The sequence below is a fragment of the Misgurnus anguillicaudatus genome, chromosome 10, assembly GCF_027580225.2.
Source record: "Misgurnus anguillicaudatus chromosome 10, ASM2758022v2, whole genome shotgun sequence".
In the NCBI taxonomy this organism is placed as follows: domain Eukaryota; kingdom Metazoa; phylum Chordata; class Actinopteri; order Cypriniformes; family Cobitidae; genus Misgurnus; species Misgurnus anguillicaudatus.
This window is the reverse complement of record NC_073346.2, coordinates 36,874,760-36,897,371: the sequence shown is the minus strand read 5'-3', so window position 1 is coordinate 36,897,371 and position 22,612 is coordinate 36,874,760. Positions and strand designations below refer to the sequence as shown.

General features: G+C 32.5%; 2 protein-coding genes across 4 annotated transcripts; both read right to left on the bottom strand.

Annotated features, from left to right (window-relative positions):
- Nucleotides 1–1,872: 1,872 nt before the first annotated feature.
- On the bottom strand, nucleotides 1,873–13,391 carry ica1 (islet cell autoantigen 1). 3 transcript variants are annotated; one of them, XM_073872530.1, is made up of 13 exons: nucleotides 13,186–13,391; nucleotides 12,458–12,487; nucleotides 12,209–12,341; nucleotides 11,721–11,793; nucleotides 11,452–11,575; nucleotides 10,564–10,762; nucleotides 8,978–9,103; nucleotides 8,104–8,202; nucleotides 7,519–7,607; nucleotides 7,389–7,438; nucleotides 3,499–3,738; nucleotides 3,306–3,376; nucleotides 1,873–2,153 (listed from the first exon to the last, which is right to left on the bottom strand). In XM_073872530.1, exons 2-13 carry the CDS (start codon nucleotides 12,472–12,474, stop codon nucleotides 2,034–2,036), a joined length of 1,341 nt encoding a protein of 446 aa, XP_073728631.1. In that variant the 5' UTR covers nucleotides 12,475–12,487; nucleotides 13,186–13,391; the 3' UTR covers nucleotides 1,873–2,033. The 3 variants fall into 3 exon arrangements, with proteins under 3 accessions (XP_073728631.1, XP_073728630.1, XP_073728632.1); XM_073872529.1 differs by having other exon boundaries at nucleotides 12,209–12,374; nucleotides 13,186–13,375; XM_073872531.1 differs by lacking the exons at nucleotides 12,458–12,487; nucleotides 13,186–13,391 and having other exon boundaries at nucleotides 11,452–11,588; nucleotides 12,209–12,248.
- A 3,824-nt stretch (nucleotides 13,392–17,215) lies between these two features.
- Nucleotides 17,216–18,395, bottom strand: LOC129449087 (neurexophilin-1). The gene has a single exon (XM_055211851.2). The coding sequence runs from the start codon at nucleotides 17,953–17,955 to the stop codon at nucleotides 17,344–17,346; it is 612 nt and encodes a 203-aa protein (XP_055067826.2). The 5' UTR covers nucleotides 17,956–18,395; the 3' UTR covers nucleotides 17,216–17,343.
- Between the last annotated feature and the right edge of the window lie 4,217 nt (nucleotides 18,396–22,612).

The window sequence follows — 22,612 nt, the reverse complement described above, 5'->3', positions numbered from 1 at the left end:
CACTAACAGTAAAAATAAAGGTGTTTCAAGGGTTCTTCACATCGATGCCATAGAAATAATTTTTTTGGGTTCAGGCAAAACTTCTTAACCATTTCTTTCTTAACTTTTTATAGTCTTTTGTAAAACACAAAGGTTCTTTGGATGATAAAGGTTCAGCCAAAAACGGTTCTCCTATATGGCATAATTTAGTGTCTTTATTTCTTAGGAGTGTTTATCCGACATATACACTGCAAAAAATTACTTTCAAGAAAACATTTTCTTAGTATTTTTGTCTTGTTTTCAGTAAAAATATCAAAAAATTCTTAAATTAAGATGCATTTTCTTGATGGGCAAAATGACCTATGAAAATAAGTCTAGTTTTTCAGACAAAAAATATATATATATAAATATATATATATACTGAAAACAAGACAAAAGTAAGAAAGTAATTTTTTTGCAGTGAAGATGATACACTGCAAAAAAATGATTTTCAAGAAAAAAACTTAGTATTTTTGTCTTGTTTTCAGTTAAAATATAAAAAAATTCTTAAATTAAGATGCTTTTTCTTGATGAGCAAAACGATCCAAGAAAATAAGTCTAGTTTTTAGACAATAAATATCAAATGTAAGCGATTTTGTGCATTAAACAAGCAAATAAATCTGCCAATGGGTTAAGCAAAAAATCTTGAACATTTTTCTTAAACACTAAATTCAATAAAAATTCAAGAAATATTGCTTACCCCATTGGCAGATTTTTTGCTTGTTTAATGCACAAATTCACTTAAATTTGAGATTTTTGGTCTAAAAACTAGACTAATTTTATTGGGTCGTTTTGCTCATTAAGAAAAAGCATCTTGATTTAAGATTTTTAAAAAAATTTTTTACCGAAAACAAGACAAAAATACTAAGAATTTTTTTTCTTGAAAATAATTTTTTGCAGTGTATGCGATTTCAACTTCATTGTTAAAACAATAATGTTTTAAAAACGCATAAAAAGAATTTTAACTGTTACTACAGAAAGGAAATTCCCATGATGCAATGCGATGACGTGTCAAGTCTTCTCACACTCTCAAACACTATTTGTATATTTAAATCTTTTGGGATAAACTTCACATATATTCAAATATCATATATTTTAATGACTTTTATATTATAGGGGGTTCGATTCCTAAGAAACGTAATTTTAATGTAAATTGTTCTGGATGAAGTGCATTCATGTAAAAAGTTTTAGTGTACCGTCAGCTATGATTTATATCATTTGCAATGCTTATTGGGGTTCATTCAAACATCCTGTACTACTGTTACAGTTTAACAAATGTTCAAAAACATTGAATTAAATATTGTAATGATTAATTTGCTACAATTCATAACTCTCAGTATTCATCATTATGGAGAAAAAGAAAGGATACAGAAAAAGTGTCACTGTTGTCTTCTGTATAAAAACTATACAGCACCTTGACTAATAATAAACACTAATAATTACACTATCAATAATTTAGGCTTTCAAGCTTTGGATGTTTCCATAAGATTTATGTTTGACTTTTATTAAATCAAAATAAATATAGCCTAAACTCCTATCATATTTAAGGCTTTTGAAATGCAGCATTAGTTTTAGTCGATCAAATGCAGACTTTACATAAAATACCTACTTATCACATTTGCAAAAATATTTTTCGCTTCTTTCTTTCGCACCTGATCAATATTGAACATTTAAAATAAAAAATAATAAAAATATCATGCATGTTATACAGTATATAGTATACGAAAACCAACACATTAACATACTGTCGTTGTGAATGCGGTTAAAACATCATTACTATGTTTAAAAATTGTAATACAGAGAAATGTATGGCAAACCGAACCGCCTTGATAATACCAGTAACGGAAGAGGACATTCAAAAGAAAATGAATATTATTGGTTTCCTTTGGCAGCAAATATTTTTTGACAAGATAATTAAAATTAACTACTATGATATAAAACACCATTTCTGAAATCCGCCTAATACAGACATTTCTGGGCCTTTTACACATGTAAAATGTAGTGTATCTGTATGATTACGCATTAAGCAGTTCACGTTCCTCATCTGTTTGACCAATCGCATCTGGATTTGACAGCGGATCAAGATCAGCAAACAGGTTGAACCAAGCCGAGAGATCTTTCGAGTTTTTATCTGTAATTAAAATAGCATACAAATATATATTCAATGCAATCTCATCGTTTTACGAGGTGATTCATTTGTATTATACCTTTGGTCTGTTAAATGCTGTATTCTGATTAATACAAAATGTTCCATGAGTGTTGATTATTTTTCAGTATTTCTAGGGCTGTCAAAAGATTAATCGCGATTAATCGCATACAAAATAAAAGTGCATTTTTGCCTAATATATGACCGTGGGCTGTGTTTAATTATTATGTATATATAAATACACACACATTCATGTATGTATTTAAAGTATTATGTGGTATTTCAAGCATTCTGACTTATTGACACAGTTATGGCGTTGTTTCCTGATGCTAAATGTAGGCAAAGTGTCAAAAAAGAAATTGGGCGTGTTACAGAGTATTTCTGTGGCGAATGCACTTCGCCAGGGTTTGTACAAGTTTCGGAAGATTTTTCAATTACAGGTCCAGCTGACGTTTCAGGGGTTTCTATACGTATCACTTCTTTTTATGGGCACTTCCCCCCGGAAAACCCCGCCCACCCGTCAATTAGCGGGAGGCGCTAGAACTTGCAAACATCTTATCACGTGACTCAGCTTTGTTTCATTTCAAAACTCAATAATGGCACGAAAGAAGAACTGTGTTTTTGGATGTAAGGAGAAGAAAGATCTTATGTCTTGTATATATAAATAAAAATGTGTACATTTATACATGTATATGTGTATTTATTTATAACCATAATTAAACACAGTATGCACATAAATTATGCACACAAACTTTGCGATTAATTGCAATTAATCACAATTAATCTTTTGACAGCCTTACTTATTTCATATACGACCAGATTTGTACATTTTTGTGCAATTTGCTTTTGCCTCTGTGATGGGTTAGGGGTGGGGTTTCGTTATTATTTTTTATGATAATCATATGTGATTGTAAGATTCACTTCAAATTAACTCGTAAAATAGGCACGAATTCTCGTGACATTAGGCTTATATATTCATTCTATATAAAAAAAGGATTTTCATTTGACTGATTTATAACATTCAAAAACAATCTAGGAATGTTGTTAAGGGTGTGAATGTTTGATCTAACTCACTTTTTAATTGTCTACTAAATTATGCACCTAAGATTCATTAATCAGTAGCTTATTTTCTTTTATCTGTTGCTGTAGATCTGGAAGAGATTTGGTTTGCTACAGATGTGTTTTCAGAAGTATTCGGTGAAATGACCCAACCTGGAATACAAAAGAAAGATATTCATAATAATGCATAATAATCAGTTTCCTCTGTGCAATATTATGGCATTATATCGATAGTTTAGTGCAGGAGGTTAGACTGATGTAGAGATGTTGCTCACCTGAGACTGTGGACTGTAGATCATTCATGTTCTGGTCGAGTAGTTTGGAAGGCAGAAAGAAAGCCGACTCTTCCTCCGGCTGGATCTCTGTTCTGTTACTGCCGACCTGCTCATCTTTACCAAACACCTCCTGCCATTCCTGTGAGAAACCTCCATCATCCAGAGAACTGCTGCCCAGAATCTCATTCAACAGACTTAACCCATCTTTCTCCTGACTCGTGGACAAACACGCATCACCTTCTGTACACACAGTAAATTAAAAATAATCAGTCAGTTACTAATGCATGTAATATTTGAGAATGAAACCGTTTGGTAAAGTGGCATAAACATATAAAGATTTTCCAAAACATTCATATTTTCAAATAAGATTTTACCATCTATTATTTATAGACAGTTAAACATTTTGACATTGGTTGATGGATGGTTGGCCAAAATAATAGTTCTACACTTGCAGAAAAAAGTTTCAAAATTTGTAACTGGGGCAGTACACTTTCAAAAAGTACACCTTTGTAAGTACCTCAAAGGTACATACTGGTACCAAATGCATACATGGGTGATTCTCACGAAAACTTGGTTTTAAAAATGTCAAGCATTAAAATGTAAAAATTGCTTAAATTTACTTTTTTCCCACCAGACATTAAAAAACAAAGTCTGGAGTAACATTAATTTAAAAACTTTTACTTATCATTTAACACTTTTTGTAACATAATTTAAAAAATTAGTCCTAAAAAATCTCATTACCGCAACAGTCAGAAAACATCAACACTGACATATTTTCAAAATGTCATGACAAACCTGAAAGAGCATAATTTGGAGATTCTGCACATGCATTTAAAATCAAAGTATTATGCTTCTATTACTTAAATTAACATTTAATAAGCATCTGTTGCGGTAATGATAATCAAAAAGTCGTGTAAGCATTCTGACAAGACAATATTTCAAATTAACTGTAAAAAAATGATCTTACCTGGTAGCCATCTTGAAGTAACTGGTCCATGTGTTTGGTCACTCAAAATCAAACTTTATTAAAATTCTGTATGTGTGCTTAAACTGTTCTCAAAAAGTGTTGCGGAGGATGAGAACATCAGGCATGGACACATCATTTTCCTAATTTTTCTTCATTATTATTATACATGAATATTCAGTAAATATTTTTTCTGTCATCTAAAGTAGTCTAGCAAAACATCCAGTTCTTTTTTTTCTTAATATTTTTGTGTTAATTTGATTAAATTACAACATAACGCATGTTCAAACACAGCCGGACACATTGCGGTAATGAGAATTTCAGCAGAAAATGAGATAAAATTTACAATTATAAATTCTTATGTTGAAATCACACATTGTGCAAGGTAGAACACAGTATTGTGTTAATTCTGATGCTTTTTAATGTTACTATATTACACATTTTAAAGCTAAAATCATTAGTGTCATGGTGTTTCAATGGTTTCGTGAGAATCACCCACATATCTATACATGTGTGGTATATATTAGGACCTTTTTGACAGCTACCTTTATTGCCGACAACAGATTATAAAGCACAATTCCTGTTTTAACATTCTGGATATAATATAGAAAGTGTATATTAACTCTTTCCCCGCCAATGACGAGTTATCTCCTCAATTAAGAAAAAAAATTTGCATAAAAACTAGGGCTGTCAAAAGATTAATCGCGATTAATCACATACAAAATAAAAGTTTGTGTTTGCATAATATATGTGTGTGTGTGTGTGTGTGTGTTTGTACTGTGTGTATATATTATGTATATTTAAATACACACATACATGTATGAATTTAAGAAAAAATTCATTTTGGTATTTTTTTATTTATATTTATAATATAAAATATATGAAAATATATATAAATATACATGTAAATGTTTCTTAAATAGAAACATTAATAGATATCAAATAATTACACACAGTGCACACACATAAATTATGAAATTTTTTTTTGTATGCGATTAATTGCAATTAATTTTTTGACAGCCCTATAAAAATCGTGTTCTCTTATGAGTTTTTATGTTAATCTGTATACTTATGATAAATACATTTTGTGGTAACACTTTAAAATAAGGTTCATTAGTTAACATTAGTTAATGTATTAACTAACATGAACAAACTATGAGCAATACATTTGTTACAGTATTTATTAATCTTTGTTAATCTGTTCATTGTATGTTCATGTTCATTCACAGTGCATTAACAAGATTTTGTTAACAGTTCATTATTAGCTCATGTTAACTAATGTAGTGTACTAATGTTAATGACCCTTATTGTTAAGTGTTTCCCATTTTGTATATATTTATGGTACAAAAATTACAAAATATTACTTAATATTTTTGGCATAAAAAAATCGATAATTCCCATATAATATTTTTGTCTATTGCTACAAATATTCCTGTGCGACTTATGACTGTTTTTGTGGTCTAGGGTCACATATAGTAATTAAATGTACTATGGGAGTAATGGGACCAAACAGTTTTACTGATTAACTCTTTCCCCGCCGCCAATTAAGAGAAAACATTTGTATGAAAAAATTGTTCCTGATGAATTTTTATGTTAATCTGCAATAACACTTACCTAATTTATAAAAAAAATGATAAAAAAATTATTTACTCATTTTAACTCTGTGTATGTTTTGATAATCGTTCTGAATCTGATCTCTAACAAAAGTCCTTCACAAAAATGCAATTATTTCAACTTTTTAAGTTTATAACAGAGAAAAAATATATAGATAGGATGACACATTTTTTCCCGTTTTGTTTGTTTGTTTGTTTATTGTTTGTTTGAAATCAGATGATCTGTTCTTTCATTTAATATATTTGTATGTTTATATTTTTAGAAGAAAATTTTCCTGGATGGAATTTTCTGAAACTTTTCTGAGAAAATCACAAAAAAATGCTGGCAGGCAACTTTTCAAAAAATTGCTTGCGGGGAATAAGTTCAGTGTTTATTTTATGAGGAGGACAATAAAAATTACCCAGGTGAAGAAAAAGTGCACTAAAAACACTTTATTTCAGTACAGTTGGTAAATGTACTAATTTCACATACTAACCCTGTACTAAAAAATAGTCTTTAGTAGTTTCATATTTAATACTTTCATCCTAAGAACATATACTTTTGAGACATCCTTTTTTCAAAACACAAAAAATCTATAAAAGATTACTGGTGTTTATACTTTCTTCAAATGCACTAATGTACAACTGATGTAGACTTAGACTATACTTTTAATTAGTATATTTAGTGCACACTTTACACCATTATTTAACACAAAAATAGCAATGCACTAAAAAAATTACTTGCTAGAATTTAAAGGTCCACTTTTTGTTGGTTTTTTAGCAGCATCTAGTGGTGAGATTGAGATTTGCAACCAGCTGCTCAGTCCCCCCTCCCTTTTGTAACGCATAGAGAAGCTACAATAGCCGCCACAGGACAAACATGTCATCGTCTGAGACAAAGTACTGACAAAAAGAGCAGTTTGTCCATTTATGGCTACTATAGAAACATGGCGAGGAAAAATGCCGACTTCCATATAAGAGACCCGCTGTGTATGTAGATAAAAACGTCTCATTCTAAGGTAATCGAAATAATAAAGTTCATTTTGTAAGGTTTTTATACACCACTGTTTTTATAGCTATTTATTTATATTGCATTTCTGTCAAAAGATCCTCCTTAGAGTCACACAATGCACCTTTAAGTATGTTTTTAATACAATTAAGTATAACTTATTTTTTACCAGGGTAAATCTAGTTTGAAACAATGCAACATTGTAAAAAGAACTATATAAATACATTAGAAATTTATCTTAAGTATTTATGTTAAAGGTATCTTATATTGGGCAGTTTGGCCATTAAACAATGCATGGTTGACCAATAATAAATGAAAGATTTACCTGTTGGTGTGGCGTTCCTGTTGTGATTTTCTTCTTCAATTGAAATAAGCCTGAAATACATGAGAAATCAATAAATAATAAGGGCTTTGATTGACAGGACTGAATGAAATATGAACTGAGGAGCTCCTACATCTCTTCTGTGTTCTGCGGCGTCTTCTCCTCTTCTGTCTTCGCATTCATTTTCTTCTTCATCTTTTTCTTCGCGCTTTGATCTGAGCCCTGGAGCATCAGACAGCAACAGATGAGCTGATTTGTTGTAAATTAAGTTAAATGTCTTATTTCTGCACTTAGTGTGGCCCAAATGGCCTGACTGTTTGTCAGTTCAATGAAAGATATGAACTAAGAAATGTTTTTTAGTTTTTGCTATTATAGTGGTGACACAAATTACACACTTTAGTTTATAAGATTGTTTTTTCATTTATATAAAGAGATAGTCTGACTAAAAAAAAAACATTTTTATTTTAGGGTATTTTGTTTTTATTTTAGCATATTTTAGGATAACTGCACTTTTTTTAGGTTTGGTGGGTAAAGGTAGCAAAGCTAAACAACATAATGTAAAAACTTCCATTGTACAAATACTCATGACCTGTTTGTTTGTCTGTCTCTATGGCTTATATAACCTTTTAAAGATTTAAACATTTTTTAAACTTTCAGTCAAAACAACATTCAGAGTTTGTCTTCATGAACTTTTCATGTTTGGTTTCATTTGTCTCACCCCGGTCGTTGAAATGTCCTGTGATTGACAGCCTTTGAAGCTCTCGTGAATGGCAGCCATGGTGTGAGATGTTTTCTCCCAAAAATGTAAAAGTGTTGTCTGTACATGCAAAAAGACAGATATTTATACAAAACTAATCAATTTAAATAAAAATAACAAATTAATGGCTTGAATGGTATCAGTATTTATTATTATTAAGCAAGTATGTTTTTATGCAATTATTATTTATCAAAACTTAAAAAAATCCCTTCTAAATTATCCCGTAGTGCAAAAAATATACATTTCTTTGGCCAAAAATATTTTTAAATATATGCTAAAAACATTTTGTAGAAAGTAAAGCTTAATTAAATATATTTTTTTATTTAAATATACATATAATTCAAAATGTATTTCAGGGGTAACAAACACAATTCTAATTTTACAACCCATATGACAAAAAATATATCAAAGTTTGTATAAAATGTAAAGTATAAAATAAATAATATAAAATTATAAGTATATTCAAAATATATTTCATTTTATCTTTTCAAACATGTTATGTTTACATGTTTGTAACATACAAAGTTTTACTTCCAATGCGAAGTGAATATAAATTCTTGAAAAATATTTATTTTTAAAATGGCCAAAAAATGTACTGGTAAAAGAATAACTTTTTGTAAACATATTTCAAAATATTTTTTAGTACATATACGGTATTATATATATATTTAAAATTTTATTTGAAAATATATTTTTGCCATATGATACTGCAGTTTAATGCATTATAGCTATATATTTTTATACTGTGTATACAGTTTCAATACTGAGGTATAGAGGAAGCAACACAAATATGAAGTGCACTATGACATATAAATGCCAAAACCACCGCATGTACCTGATAGGTTGTCAGGACGTGTGAGAGCAGATTGCAGCGACTGGCTCCGAGCAGATCAACCTTCTGACACACATCATTCTTAAGTTTGTCAAAACTTGTCTTATTGAGACGCACCTGAGTTTGAACCTAAGAAGAAAGAAAACAGCATAAGAAACTGCCCATCAAAAGCAACCAGAAATTAATGATTTAACATTAACATTCAGGTACCGGGCCATAGTCTGCTGATCTGCTAATGTAAAGATTTTCCAAGAATGCACTGACTTCAATGTCCCTTATATACAATATGCTATTAAGCACTTTTTATTCTGGTATGTAGATATTAATGAGGTATACAATAAACAAAGAATCTGCATCAATCCAAAATTAAAATGCATACATAGATTAACTTAACTTCTCAAATTTCTTAAAATTAGGCACCAGAGCAATGTTTGTGGTAACCGTGGTATAAGAAGAATAATTGACTGCGGTCTTTTGAATTATTTGAAAATAATGCACACCCACCACGGTGTAATGCATTGCACCTTGGGTGTGCATTATTTTCTTATAATTCAATGGCCCGTCGTCAATTATTCCTTACTAAATGTTTAATGTTCATAGTTGTTCATAACTATTAACATTTGACTCTTACATGTTAAACTGCAATTGTTATTAAATATTAAAAAAGAAAATATGAGTTTTCAGTAATAAAAAGGGAACTGCATACAAGAAGTGTGCATCTTTTTTGAAAATGCATGTTTTTTTTAATATACCATAACAAAAGTAACAAAAACAACGCACACGTGTGCACACACAAACACATGGTAAAAGTAAAAAAATATATAAAAGGTAAATTACAATTTTAAAATCTGGCCCCCAAAGAAAAGTAGTTGAAGACCCCTGAGTAGGCAGTTGCGCCTCTGCTGGTCAAAGCTTTTTGGGACTTTAGCTTATTCAGCCAAAAAGTGTTAGATAAGTCCCAGAGTTAGATAACTCCAAACATACCTTTTTCATCTCTGTACGTGCCGTAATTCTGTCTGACGCACCCACCGCTAGCCTAGCTTGGCACAAAGACTGTAAGTAAATGGCTCCAGCCAGCACACCGCTCAAAATAAGCGACAAAATTACACCAATACGCCAGTATACATACCGGGAACTACATTCTCAGAAGGCGAAGCACTGCCACTTGGGGGAAGTGATTATAGCGCAAACTCTCTGCTCCTCACCATGAGGCTTCACGGGTGCTGCAAGCAAATCACTCTGCCTAAGTAGCAGTTCTTCGCCTTCTTAAAATATAGTTCCCAGTATGTATACGGTTTAAAGACAGCTATGTTTCATATCACCTTGTTATTTGTACACAATGTGACTATACAAATCACCACATATAAATAGGAAAATGTTGGCGTTGTTTTGTCACCTATTAAGAGCAGTATGCTAGCTGAAGCCATTTACTTCCAGTCTTTGTGCTAAGCTAGGCTAGCAGTGGGTGGGTCAGACAGAGTTACGGCACGCACAGAGATGGAAAGGGTATGTATGGACTTATCTAACTCTGGGAGATACCGCGAATAAGCTAAAGTTCCAAAAAGTCGGCGTGGTCCTTTAAGACTGACCTTGCGAAATTTTTCCATCTGTTTATGCGTGTCAGGGTCCAGCTCCTGAGAAACGTCCTTCATCCAGAGCAGAGCTGCCCTGTACTCTGTCCGTGACTGCTCCATTCGGTTCACCGTCAGCCACGTGTCAGAGATTGCCCGGTAACGAAAGGTTTCCACCTCCTGATAAAGACGACCCAACGGGCAGCGTAACGCCAGTCTGCAGTCAAAAACATAAGTCATTTTAGAAACATGAATGTTAAATTATATTAATATAAAAATAAAGTTTCAATAAATATGAGGGATGTGTGGATCTGCAGCAGATAAAAGCAATTTTTCCCATTTTCAGTTCATCCAGCCAGATCTCACGAGATTTTGTACGTATTTTAAATGTTGGCTAATTCGTATGAATTTGTACGATCATACAAAAACATACAATTATGATCATTGTTTGATTTATGTCATAGATTATGGAGGGTCCCCTTTTGGATAAGTTTATTGCAAAATTGGGACAAATAGTGGACAGTATTGCTTTGTGGCAGCATAGCATGAGAATTTAAATTCATGTAGTATTTTAATGCTTATAGGAGGTTTGGGACCACCCCAGTTGAACACTAACATTACAGGGGCAAAAAGCGAAACGTACAAAAATGTACGAATGTAGGCAAATTAGGTACCTCATAAAATATGTACAAGTTGCCATGAGATTGGGCATGAGCATTGGTGCATCCCCAAAAATACATAAAGTAGTAAAATATTTATTGGTTGGCCAATTTAATACAAATCATGAATTTAAAAGGAGCCAGCAGGATTTTGCTCGACGCTGGTACTTTTCATTGTGAATTTGTATCATTCAGTCTATCAGAAGATAGTTTTTTTTTTTTTTTTGGTTGAATATACAGCAGTGACCTTTGCTGTGAAGAGAAGCAGAGAGCTTTTCCAGTAGCCTGCATGATCTTTCCAGCTCGGCTTTTGTCCTGGGAGCCTTGTGAACGCAAGAACCGACCCAGTTCATTCTCTTCCTGGGACAAAACTAAAAACAGCATCTATAATTATACAAACATCAAAAACACAAGAGGTATGTTTCATATTAATAATAAAATCAATACTTCTCTTTAAAGATCAACCAGTCTTTACCATCAACGTGAATATTAATAAAAGTAAGAAAATGTACTCACAGCTAATTCTTCTTTGATATTGTTCAATCACTTTCAGGAGCTCCATGCACGTTCTTTGTACCGAATGAAACACCTGAGAATTTAGCAAATGAATCAGCAGTATGTTTCAAACCCAGAGCAAAACTGTATTGTAGGCTACAATAGTTAGTTTGAGATTTAGTTAAGTTATACTTTCAAAAAGATACACTTATGAGATTAATGGAGTGACAAATATGAGAAGCAAACGATTTTTAAGAGACTTTTTCTAAATAAATTAAATATTATTTTAAATGCATATGTAAGGTTTAAAGGTCCACTGTGAAGATTTTTAGCGGCATCTAGCGGCGAGATTGTGAATTGCAACCAATGGCTTAGTCCAGAGCTCACTTTATCTCTGCTGGCAATGAGCATTTTGAATATCAAACATTTTATTTGTCATATATTATATAGAGCCCACCTTCTACTTAATAGGATAAAGACAGAATTCGCAAAATAAGTCAATATCTCACCTCAAGTTTAGCATCCAGATCTGCATCCGAAGCGACAACATGTTCGTCCTCTTTCTTTCCTGTGACTTTGATGAGTGTTTGTTTGGTTTTCCAGTATTTCTGCTGGAATTTGTTTACCACAAATGATTCCTGACTTTGCAGAAAGTGATCGAAATGAGAAAAACCACTGAAAAACACAACAATTATGAAAGCACTTAACTCATTTCATTTTACTGTAAACATGCATGTTAATGCCCTCTGTATACTTACTGGTTTCCTTTGTCCATGTTTATCTGTTTTCTGAAAGAAAGATTAACACTTTTTTAAATAGAATTTACACTAACCTAAGATTAATAATAACATACCATTAGGCTATGGTATAAATTATTATATTCCATTACATATATTAAATGCATACGTCATATATGTATAGGCTATATCATACGTCATATCATATTACATCTTTCACTTCATATCTGACAAATTCCACACATTTTCTTCATTTAATTAAAGCATAGGAAAACACTTTATTATAGAACCTGACATATCATATTAGTTTAAAGAAGGTAATTTATCATGAGGTACAGTATGTCCATTATCAGATTATCAGGCCTGTATGATTATTGTATTAATGCTGAGAATAATAATGTACAGATAATACAGGCCTGATCATTATCTTTTCAACAATGATCAGTGCTCAACAGTACATTCAGCAGCTGTACACACAATGATGTGTTTAGTGCTGACATCTCTCCCTGGGAGGTGATGTTATTCATTAATAAACATATTTTATAATATATTATCTGGTGAACGCACGTGGTTTATACATGTCATATATTTTAATTAAATGAATGAAATAAATCCTGCATTTAATTCTAACATCCGCATTTCAGTCTGAGCCGCACCAAAACAAATACGATTCCATTCACTATCTTGTATAACACAACGCACCCGAAGAAATTAGTATTTGTATTTATAAAATAAATTGTTATACTCACCTGAGTGATGTGGATTCCGGCCGCAGTTGTTTAATGCATACTGTGATAAAATAAACCCTGTATGTGTTTCACTGCGTGTGCTCAGCTGCGCCTACTTGCGCAGGGGAGGTGACGTCATACGCGCTAGTGCACGAGCGCAGGAGAATAATATGATTTGATTTTTCCAAATGTCGATTGGTCTAAATAATAATTCAGCTATTTCAATGTATTATTTTTTATTTCATTTAATCCCAGTTTGAATATTCAGATTATATTCTGCAGGCAGTTGCTAATGCAGCGCGGAGTGTTTTGTCAGGTGCTGCTCGATACTTTTCTCAGCGCTGTAGAGAGCAAACCAATAATAGCCGTTCGTGATTATTGCAGGGATAATTTATATATGTATATATAAAAAGATAAGCAATCTTTTTCATCTCACGTTTTAGTCGCTGAAGTACATATATTTAAAAAAAACATACAGTTTAATATATTAATGTCTGCAGTGAGAAAAAACATTTGATTTGGACGTTGCACGCAAGAAGATTTCGGGGTTTGGGTCGTCAAGCGCCCTCTTGAGGCTAAATGTATTACTGTGAACCTTACTTTTCAGATGAAAATGTATTTTTAACCCTCCTGTTATGTTCAAAATTCAGCAAAACGTTTAATGTTTAGGGTCAAACGGACCCTAAATAGTTTAATATATGCTAAACAACTTCAAATTTATCATAAAATTGTAGGAACATTTTTATTTATTTATATACATCAATTGTTTATTTAATAGATTAATTTTTATGAAAACACATATTTTGTAGCACATTAATTTAGTGTATATTTAGTAAAAAAAATTAGTAATGAAAATAATATATAACATTTATTTTATTTGAGAACAATTTTACCAGTTTTTTACATATTAATAGTACTTATTAGATCAGTTTTACAGGAATAAACAACTTTATTCCTGTAAAGTTGTTTTTAAACAACTTCAAATTTATCATAAAATTGTAGGAAAAGCATAATGTTTTTATTTATTTATATACATCAATTGTTTATTTAATAGATTAATTTCTATGAAAACACATATTTTGTAGCACATATATTTAGTGTATATTTAGTAAAAAAATTAGTAATGAAAATAATATATAACATTTATTTTATTTTAGAACAATTTTACCAGTTTTTTTTACATATGAATAGTACTTATTAGATCAGTTTTACAGGAATAAACAACTTTATTCATGTAAAGTTGTTTTTAAACAACTTCAAATTTATCATAAAATTGTAGGGAAAAACATAACTTTTTTATTTATTTATATACATCAATTGTTTATTTAATAGATTAATTTCTATGAAAAACATATCTTTTGTAGCACATAAATTTAGTGTATATTTAGTAAAAAAAAATTAGTAATGAAAATAATATAGAACATTTATTTTAGAGAACAGTTTTACCAGTTTTTCACATATTAATAGTACTTATTAGATCAGCTTTACAGGAACTATGTGTGTACAGTATCTACATTTATATACTTGGCAGACACTTTTGTCCAAAGTGACTAAACCTACTTTTTGACTCTTCCTTTATACTTTTTGACTTGAAGTTACTTTTAAAGGTTTAAAAATATTAGCATATTTTTCAGAGATGTCAAAGTAGCTTTGGGGTCAATCTATATATACACAGAATTGACCTTATTACACAATATGTAATAAAAAGAAACATAATATAGTTCAATCACATTCAAGGGCAAAAACAGGACAATACAGATACAGTATCTTCATATATTGAATAGCTAGCCTGTCTAAGAATCCGCATAGCTGACTTGCCACTACATATACCGCATTTTGATAAATGAAGATTTTGAAGACTGTATTTTATCTATCTCTAAAAATACTTAAAATCTGCAGGGGAACATCTTTAGGTTTTTATTTAGTCACTGTGGAAATTAATTTGTTTTCACATTACTTTTGAAATCCATCATGTATGCAAGTAATGTAATACATGCTGATGCTTTTTACCCATTTAATGTCTGTCCAACAAGACTTACTAAAATGAATTTTATTGAGAAATGTTCAGGATCTGAGAAACATTAACACAAACAATCATTTTACATTTATTTCAATATGTGATAAGTAATTGCCCCCAACTGCGTTTGTCAAACGCATACACATTAATAAAATTACATCTACCATGAAATATGACAAACCACTGACACTTAATCTCAAAAAAGCAAAACCAATTATAAGATCTTATTTAGTTTTGTTCTGTCTGTCAGGAAAGTGACACATAGTCACTAGCACCTGTCACAAATGACAATTCATTTAAAGTGTGCATGAAGACAAACATATGGACTACAAAAACTGATCACAATTTAAAAAAGTTTGAAAATCATAAAATTATAATAAATCATAAATTGTTCTGCAATAAAAAGTTGCTCAATTTTCATATAGGCAACAATACGGTATACTTTACATAATACACAAATACACTTACCTTATTTAATATACAGTGAAAATATACATTTTAGGTGCATGTGCAGGTCATTTGTGTAGCAGTCGTGGTCTACTACAAATCCATGTGCTGTACTTGCGGACAAATAGTCATAAACTGACGTGAATCTAAACATTAAATTTACATGTATGCATTTAGCAGACACTTTAATCCAAAGCGACTTACAGTGCATTACAAGATATATATTTTATCAGTATGCATATTTCATGGGGTTCGAACCCATCACCTTTTCACTGCTAATGCAATGTCCTACCAGTTGCGCTACAGGAACATCTATGAGACACAAATTGAAACTTGTGGAAGGACACGAGCGTCAGTAAAAAATGACATAATATTTTAGTCCAGTTCAGCATGGAAACCTACCTAGTGATTTAAGCATTAATACCTGTACTTGCACGGCAAAAAATTATTTTTCAGAAAAAAATATTGGTATTTTTGTCTTGTTTTCAGTAAAAATATCTAAAATTCTTAAATTAAGATGCTTTTTCTTAATGAGCAAAACAATCCAAGAAAATAAGTCTAGTTTTTAGAACAAAAATATCAAATTTAAGTGATTTTGTGCATAAAACAAGTAAAAAAAATCTGCCAATGGGGTAAGCAAAAAAACTTGAACATTTTTCTTAAATACTAAATTCAAGAAAAATTTGCTTACCCCTTTGGCAGATTTTTGCTTGTTTTATGCACAAAAGCACTTAAATTTGATACCTTTGGTCTAAAAAGTAGACTAATTTTCTTGGGTCGTTTGCTCATCAAGAAAATACATCTTGATTTAAGAATTAAAAAAAAAAAATACTGAAATCAAGACAAAAATAATAAGATTTTTTTCCTTGAAAATATTTTTTTGCAGTGTATACTTGCAATGCAAAAAATTATTTTCAAGAAACATTTTTTTTTTAGTATTTTTGTCTTGTTTTCAGTAAAAATATCAAAAAATTCTTAAATTAAAGGCGGAGTCCATGATGTTTGAAAGCCAATGTTGATATTTGAAATCACCTAAACAAACACGCCCCTACCCCAATAGAATCTGGACCTTCTGTTGATAGACCCGCCCCACACATACGCAAACCGGCATTTGATTTGATTTGATTGGCTATAAGTGTGTTTTGGTAGTCGGCCCGTCTCCTTTTCCAACGCGTTTTTCAAACATCGTGGACTCCGCCTTTAAGATGCTTTATCTTGATGAGCAAAATGACCCAAGAAAATAAGTCTAGTTTTTAGACCAAAAATATCAAATTTAAGTGATTTTGTGCATAAAACAAGTTAAAAAAATCTGCCAATGGGGTAAGCAAAAAAACTTGAAAATTTTTCTTAAACACTAAATTCAAGAAAAATTTGCTTACCCCTTTGGCAGATTTTGGCTTGTTTTATGCACAAAATCACTTAAATTTGATATTTTTGGTCTAAAAACGAGACTAACTTTTTGGGGTCATTTTGCTCATCAAGAAAAAGCATCTTAATTTAAGAATTTTTAGATATTTTTACTGAAAACAAGACAAAAATAATAAGATTTTTTTTCTTGAAATCATTTTTTGCAGTGTGGTAAGCTGGTATCCCAGCCCAACCAGCTAAAAAAGTGTCCAAAACCCCTGTAAAACCAGCCTGCTTAACCAGCTAAAACCAGGCTGGGAGACCAGCTCAAACCAGGTTTGAGCTGGTCTTTTCAGTAGGGAAAACCCTTATCCAGTAGGAAAGTATGGAGATTCACTATGGTAGTTGTAGTCAGGACAGACTTTCTGCACCAGTTTGTAGTCCAAGCTGTTGAAGTAGACATAGACACAGATGACTTTGAATGGTTTGGAACAGAGCCACGAGACATGACTGTGGGTCTGGTCCTGATCGCAGCTTTGCGAAGGATCAAACCAGCATCGTGAGCTCCTCTGAGTTTTCTCCCGCCTCTCACGTTCCACTCGGCAGTTAAACATTCGAGACTCCACCGAGCGCACAACTGATTGTTGTGTCGTCCCATTAAATTCCACTTCTTTGGTCGGAGGAACCAGGCCTACGGATACGTTCCCTCCACCGGTCATGTTGTATTGGAAATAAACACTGAACGTTCCATTGCCGTGATCTACGATTTTCCCTTTGATCAGAAGGTTCAGGCTTGCCGTCCTCACGGTGCACTGGAAATCTCCCCAGCCGAACATTTTCTTAGATTTAACGCTTTTCATTGTAAGCCGTTTTCTGGATTGCTGGCCGGATGGGTGCGTCTCGGTCAGGTTAGGGCTCCAGATCTCCTGCTCAGGACATGGATGGAGATCATCAGATAGGGTAGAGTCAGGCTTTGTCATTGGGTCTAAGTCAGCACATGGGTGCTTGCTCGTAGTCCTCGCCCCGTCCGTTTGTGGATACTGGGAGTTTGAAGGACTTTTTCCTTCAGTCTGAGGAAAACAAAATAAATAGTGTAAGTTCAGATTTGCAGTTTTTACACAAAGGAGAGACTCTGAACAGATAACCGAGGACACTTTGTTGAAAGGTTCCCTCCTTGACCCCGAGCAAAATGATTTAAAAGCACATCTGTCTTACAAGACAGCTATTTTAAAAGTTATCTCTTTGATCAATAATCCAAATATTACAGTTTGTTACAGTATGTCACTCATCAAAGAGCTGTTCATGTCCAACACCAGGGGTCAGCGCAAGGTCAATCCAAAAACAGGTACGGAGAATATCAAAGCGTGTCAGAGAGATGCCTGTAATGAATAATTGAATTCTGGCCATCGATATCAAGATCAAAAGGATGTAAAGGTGTGTAAGGGCAAGACGGCTTGACGGATTACACTGGGTTAAAGTAACGCTAGAAAAGGTTTCTGATACCTTGCATACTGATTTTAAGGCCAGGATTATGCATATACAAAAAAAAAAAACATTACTGATGTGCATCTTGAGCCTAAACAATTGCACTGATATGTTTTAAAGATTACAATGTTCAATGTTTTCTGTATTGTTCATCATTTATATTACTCTCCGGTTCATATTGAAAGGGCAGATCAGAAGACGATCATGTTTTTGTATTTTTAAAGGCATGCAGGTGTCTAGACCACATACCGCCACCAACTGTCTGTATGCATTTTTAACTCTTGTCTTCTCTTTCATGTCATTTTATAATCTACCAATTCGTCCGTCATTCATCTTGCATGCACTTAAAGGATTTAGAGGAATTTGTTGTGGTGTTCATTCGTTGAGGTGTGGTGGTTTCTGAATGGCCTAAGACAGAGATTAAGCGGATTTGAAGCGAAGGTATTTGATAATACTGTAAGTGCCGAGGGATTCGCTTAACTCTTTCGCTGCCATTGACGAGTTATCTCGTTAGTTAAGAGAAAACGCTTCCCTGCCAATGACAAGTATTTCCGGCTTTCCGCTATACTTTCGCAGCATAAAACCGAAAAGTATTGCCCTAGGGCAAGCAGCTCCTTGTCGGTGTATGTTTTAAGGATCACTCTGAATCTGATCTCTATCAAAAGTCCTTCACAAAAATTTTATTATCTCAGCCTTTTGCTCAAAATTTGGTGTTTTTTAAAGAAACCATATTTGAGAGGTGATAAAAAGAAAACTAATGAAGGTAGTTTTTTTTTTTTTAAAGCAGAGGGTCTGTTCTTTCATTTGATATATTGTTTTGTATGTTTATATATTTAAAGAAAAATTTTCTGGAAGGCATTAAACTTTTGTGAAAATCACAAAAAATGCTGGCGCTGGCTGGCAACCGGCTGGCAACCTTTAAAGGGACAATAAGTAGGATTTTCCCCCATCTAGTGGTGAAATTGTATTTTGCATTCAAACGAATATTGCTCTCTAGCACCTCGCTTTTCCAAATGCGTGTTGCAACTACGGTAGCCGTTATGTAATCGCTGATCTCCTTGTCCGTTTTAGCTGGTTCATGTGTTCTGAATGAAAAAGCGTTGTGGAAAGGCGATGGCAGGCTAGTGCTTTTTGTCGCTCTCTGCTGTTATAGTTTATCAATATTGCGGAACGACATGGTACCCTTCTTGGACTTACCCATTCAATGTAAGTAAAGAGAAGGAGTTCTAAGCTTACAAATAAAAAGTAAAATCATAGGCAGAGGTCATTTTACACCAATGAGGACATATTTATGAATAACCACATTGATTTTGACTAATAAAACACTTATAATCCTACTTACAATCACTTAAAAAAAAAGTTAACATCATTATATAATTTTGATGGCGTTTAGCGAATATGGCGTTTACTGCTGCATGGATTAATCGCCAACTACAAAGGAATGTAGAGGAAAAGGAAAAAGAGGCTTTCTATTTATGAAAAACATTTCTAATGCTATAAGTGGACCACAGAGCCCAGATGAGAACGTGCCGGATCAGCACCAGATCTGCTGGCTTCAACGTGGATCCGATGCGGATCTGGCCTGGAGTTGTTTGCTGTAGTACAAAATAATAAAATAAGCCAATTTATGACCCCTTTAAGCTTTGCCTGTGAAACCAGCCCTTAAAGTACTATAGTACTGCTTAAAGAATAGTTCACCCAAAGACAGACAGACAGACAAGTAGAAAGGCAGAGATACCTTTAATGACATAAAAATTGGCAACAGAGGTGTCAGAAAAAAGCACTGTTCATTTTCAGTCCCCTGCAGCGATCAGCTAATGAGATAATTTACGGCAGCATTAAAAAACCTCTCTCGTTTGACTCATTTACATTTCAGCATTACATTTGATGATACACAATACAGTAAGAAATGCGGCTTTACTGACAGAATGCCGTGAAACATAATTAACTTCATCTAAAGGCTGACAGTTTTCCAGAACAGCACTGGGCGGGATTACAGCTATCCGAAGGCGGATTTACAGGAACCTCGTCTAATGGATCAGACTCAAGCAGCGGTTATAAATATGATCAAGGTGTTTGAGCTCAGAGTTTCTATTCTGAAAGCCTATTATATAGAGAAGTAATAATCGCAAACATACTTTAAAACATATCACGTAACGTAATGCTTGTAAACAACACTGGTTATGATGGAATGTCATAGAGACCAAAATGATATTGTGTGGATCATTTAATGAATCTTTAAAAAAAGATGAGTAATAAAACAAGCCCTGTTTACTTATTCAGCACATAATAGGTGTGTGTAATTGAAGATAGTTAGGCTACTTGTGTTTTGTGATTTATATGTCTTGAATCCTAAATCCAAACCAATACTGTAAATATTTTTTTTTCCAAAGAATAACTTTAAATGCATAAAATTAATAAACAAAGAAAACAGCAAAGAAAACAACGTATTAAGGTTGTATAGTTTAAAAACTGATCTGTAGTGTTGTTGTTTAGGCAATGTATATACTGGAAATGTAAGTGTTTTATAATGTGTAACTTTCAATCTTTAAAAAAAAGAAAAAATGTAATAGACTTAACTAATTAAATAACTTAATAAATTCTATTATGAATTGTAAACTGCTTATCTCTAAAATGAGCTTGGCTTATTGTTATTTTCACACTGTATGTAATTAAAAAATATTTAATGTGGTAATATTTAAAAATAGTTTGAAGTCAAAATTTTTTATCAAATCAACATAATTATATTATTTTGCACCAACTAACTCATTCCCCGCCAGCCTTTGTTTTATTTTTGTTGCCCGCCAGCATTATTTTTGTGATTTTCACAAAAGTTTCACAAAATGCCTTCCAGGAAAATTTTCTTTCAATTAAATATATCAAATGAAAGAATAGACTCTCTGCTTTCAAACAAACAAAACAGAAAAAAAATGTCATCCCATCTTCATTTGTTCTCTTTTAATTACCTTTTTATATATGGTTAGGTTTTTCAAAAATACACAATTTTGAGCAAAAAACTGAAATAATTGCATTTTTGTAAAGAAATTTTGTTAGAGATCAGATTCAGAGTGATGATCAAAACATACACAGAATTTAAAATGTTGTTGAATTAGTTGATGCTTCAGTTTTTTATAAATTGGGTAAGAGAGCCACCTAGTGTATAACTATAATTAGAAATTACGGAATTATAGATTACTGTAAAAACTCGTCAGGGAAGCGTCATTGGCAGGGAAACATTTTTCTTAATTGACGAGATAACTCTTTGAGATAAATTGTCAATAGTGGGAAAAGAGTTAAAATAACGAGATAACTCAATGGATAACTTGTCAATGGTGGGAAAAGAGTTAAAATAACGAGATAACTTGATGAGAAAACTCATCAATGGTGGGGAAAGAGTTAAAATAATGAAATAACTTGACGAGAAAACTCGTCAATGGTGGGGAAAGAGTTAAAATAACAAGATAACTTGTTGAGATAACTCGTCAATGGTGGGGAAGAGAAGAGGTAAAATAACAAGATAACTCGTCAATGGTGGGGAACAAGTTAAAATAATGAGATAACTCGACAAGATAACTCGTCAATGGTGGGGAAAGAGTTAAAATAACAAGATAACTTTTCAATGGTGGGGAAAGAGTTAAAATCACGAGATAACTTGTTGAGATAACTCGTCAATGGTGGGGAAGAGGTAAAATAACAAGATAACTCGTCAATGGTGGGGAAAGAGTTAAAATAATGAGATAACTCATCAATGGTGGGGAAAGAGTTAAAATAACGAGATAACTCGACAAGATAACTCGTCAATGGTGGGGAAAGACTTAAAATAACAAGATAACTCGATGAGATAACTTGACGAGATATTGTTGAGTTAGTGGGGAAAGATAGTGGGGAAAGAGTTAAAATAACGAGATAATTCGTTGAGATAACTCGTTAATGGAAAGAGTTAAAATAACAAGATAACTCGTCAATGGTGGGAAAAGAGTTAAAATAACGAGTTAATTCGTCAATGGTGGGGAAACAGTTAAAATAACGAGATACCTCGATGAGAACACTCGTCAAGGGTGGGAAAAGAGTTAAAAGTACGAGATAATTCGTCAATGGTGGGGAAACAGTTAAAATAACGAGATAACTCGATGAGATAACTCAACGAGATAT

Bases quoted from the DNA above. Each gene is read 5' to 3' on its own strand.
- LOC129449087 (XM_055211851.2), bottom strand. From the start codon at position 17,955: ATGACAAAGCCTGACTCTACCCTATCTGATGATCTCCATCCATGTCCT.
- ica1 (XM_073872529.1), bottom strand. The intron at 11,794-12,208 runs GTGAGATATTGA...CTAAATTCTCAG, and splicing joins ATCTGGATGCTAAACTTGAG to GTGTTTCATTCGGTACAAAG. The intron at 7,608-8,103 runs GTGAGACAAATG...CTGATGCTCCAG, and splicing joins AGGACATTTCAACGACCGGG to GGCTCAGATCAAAGCGCGAA.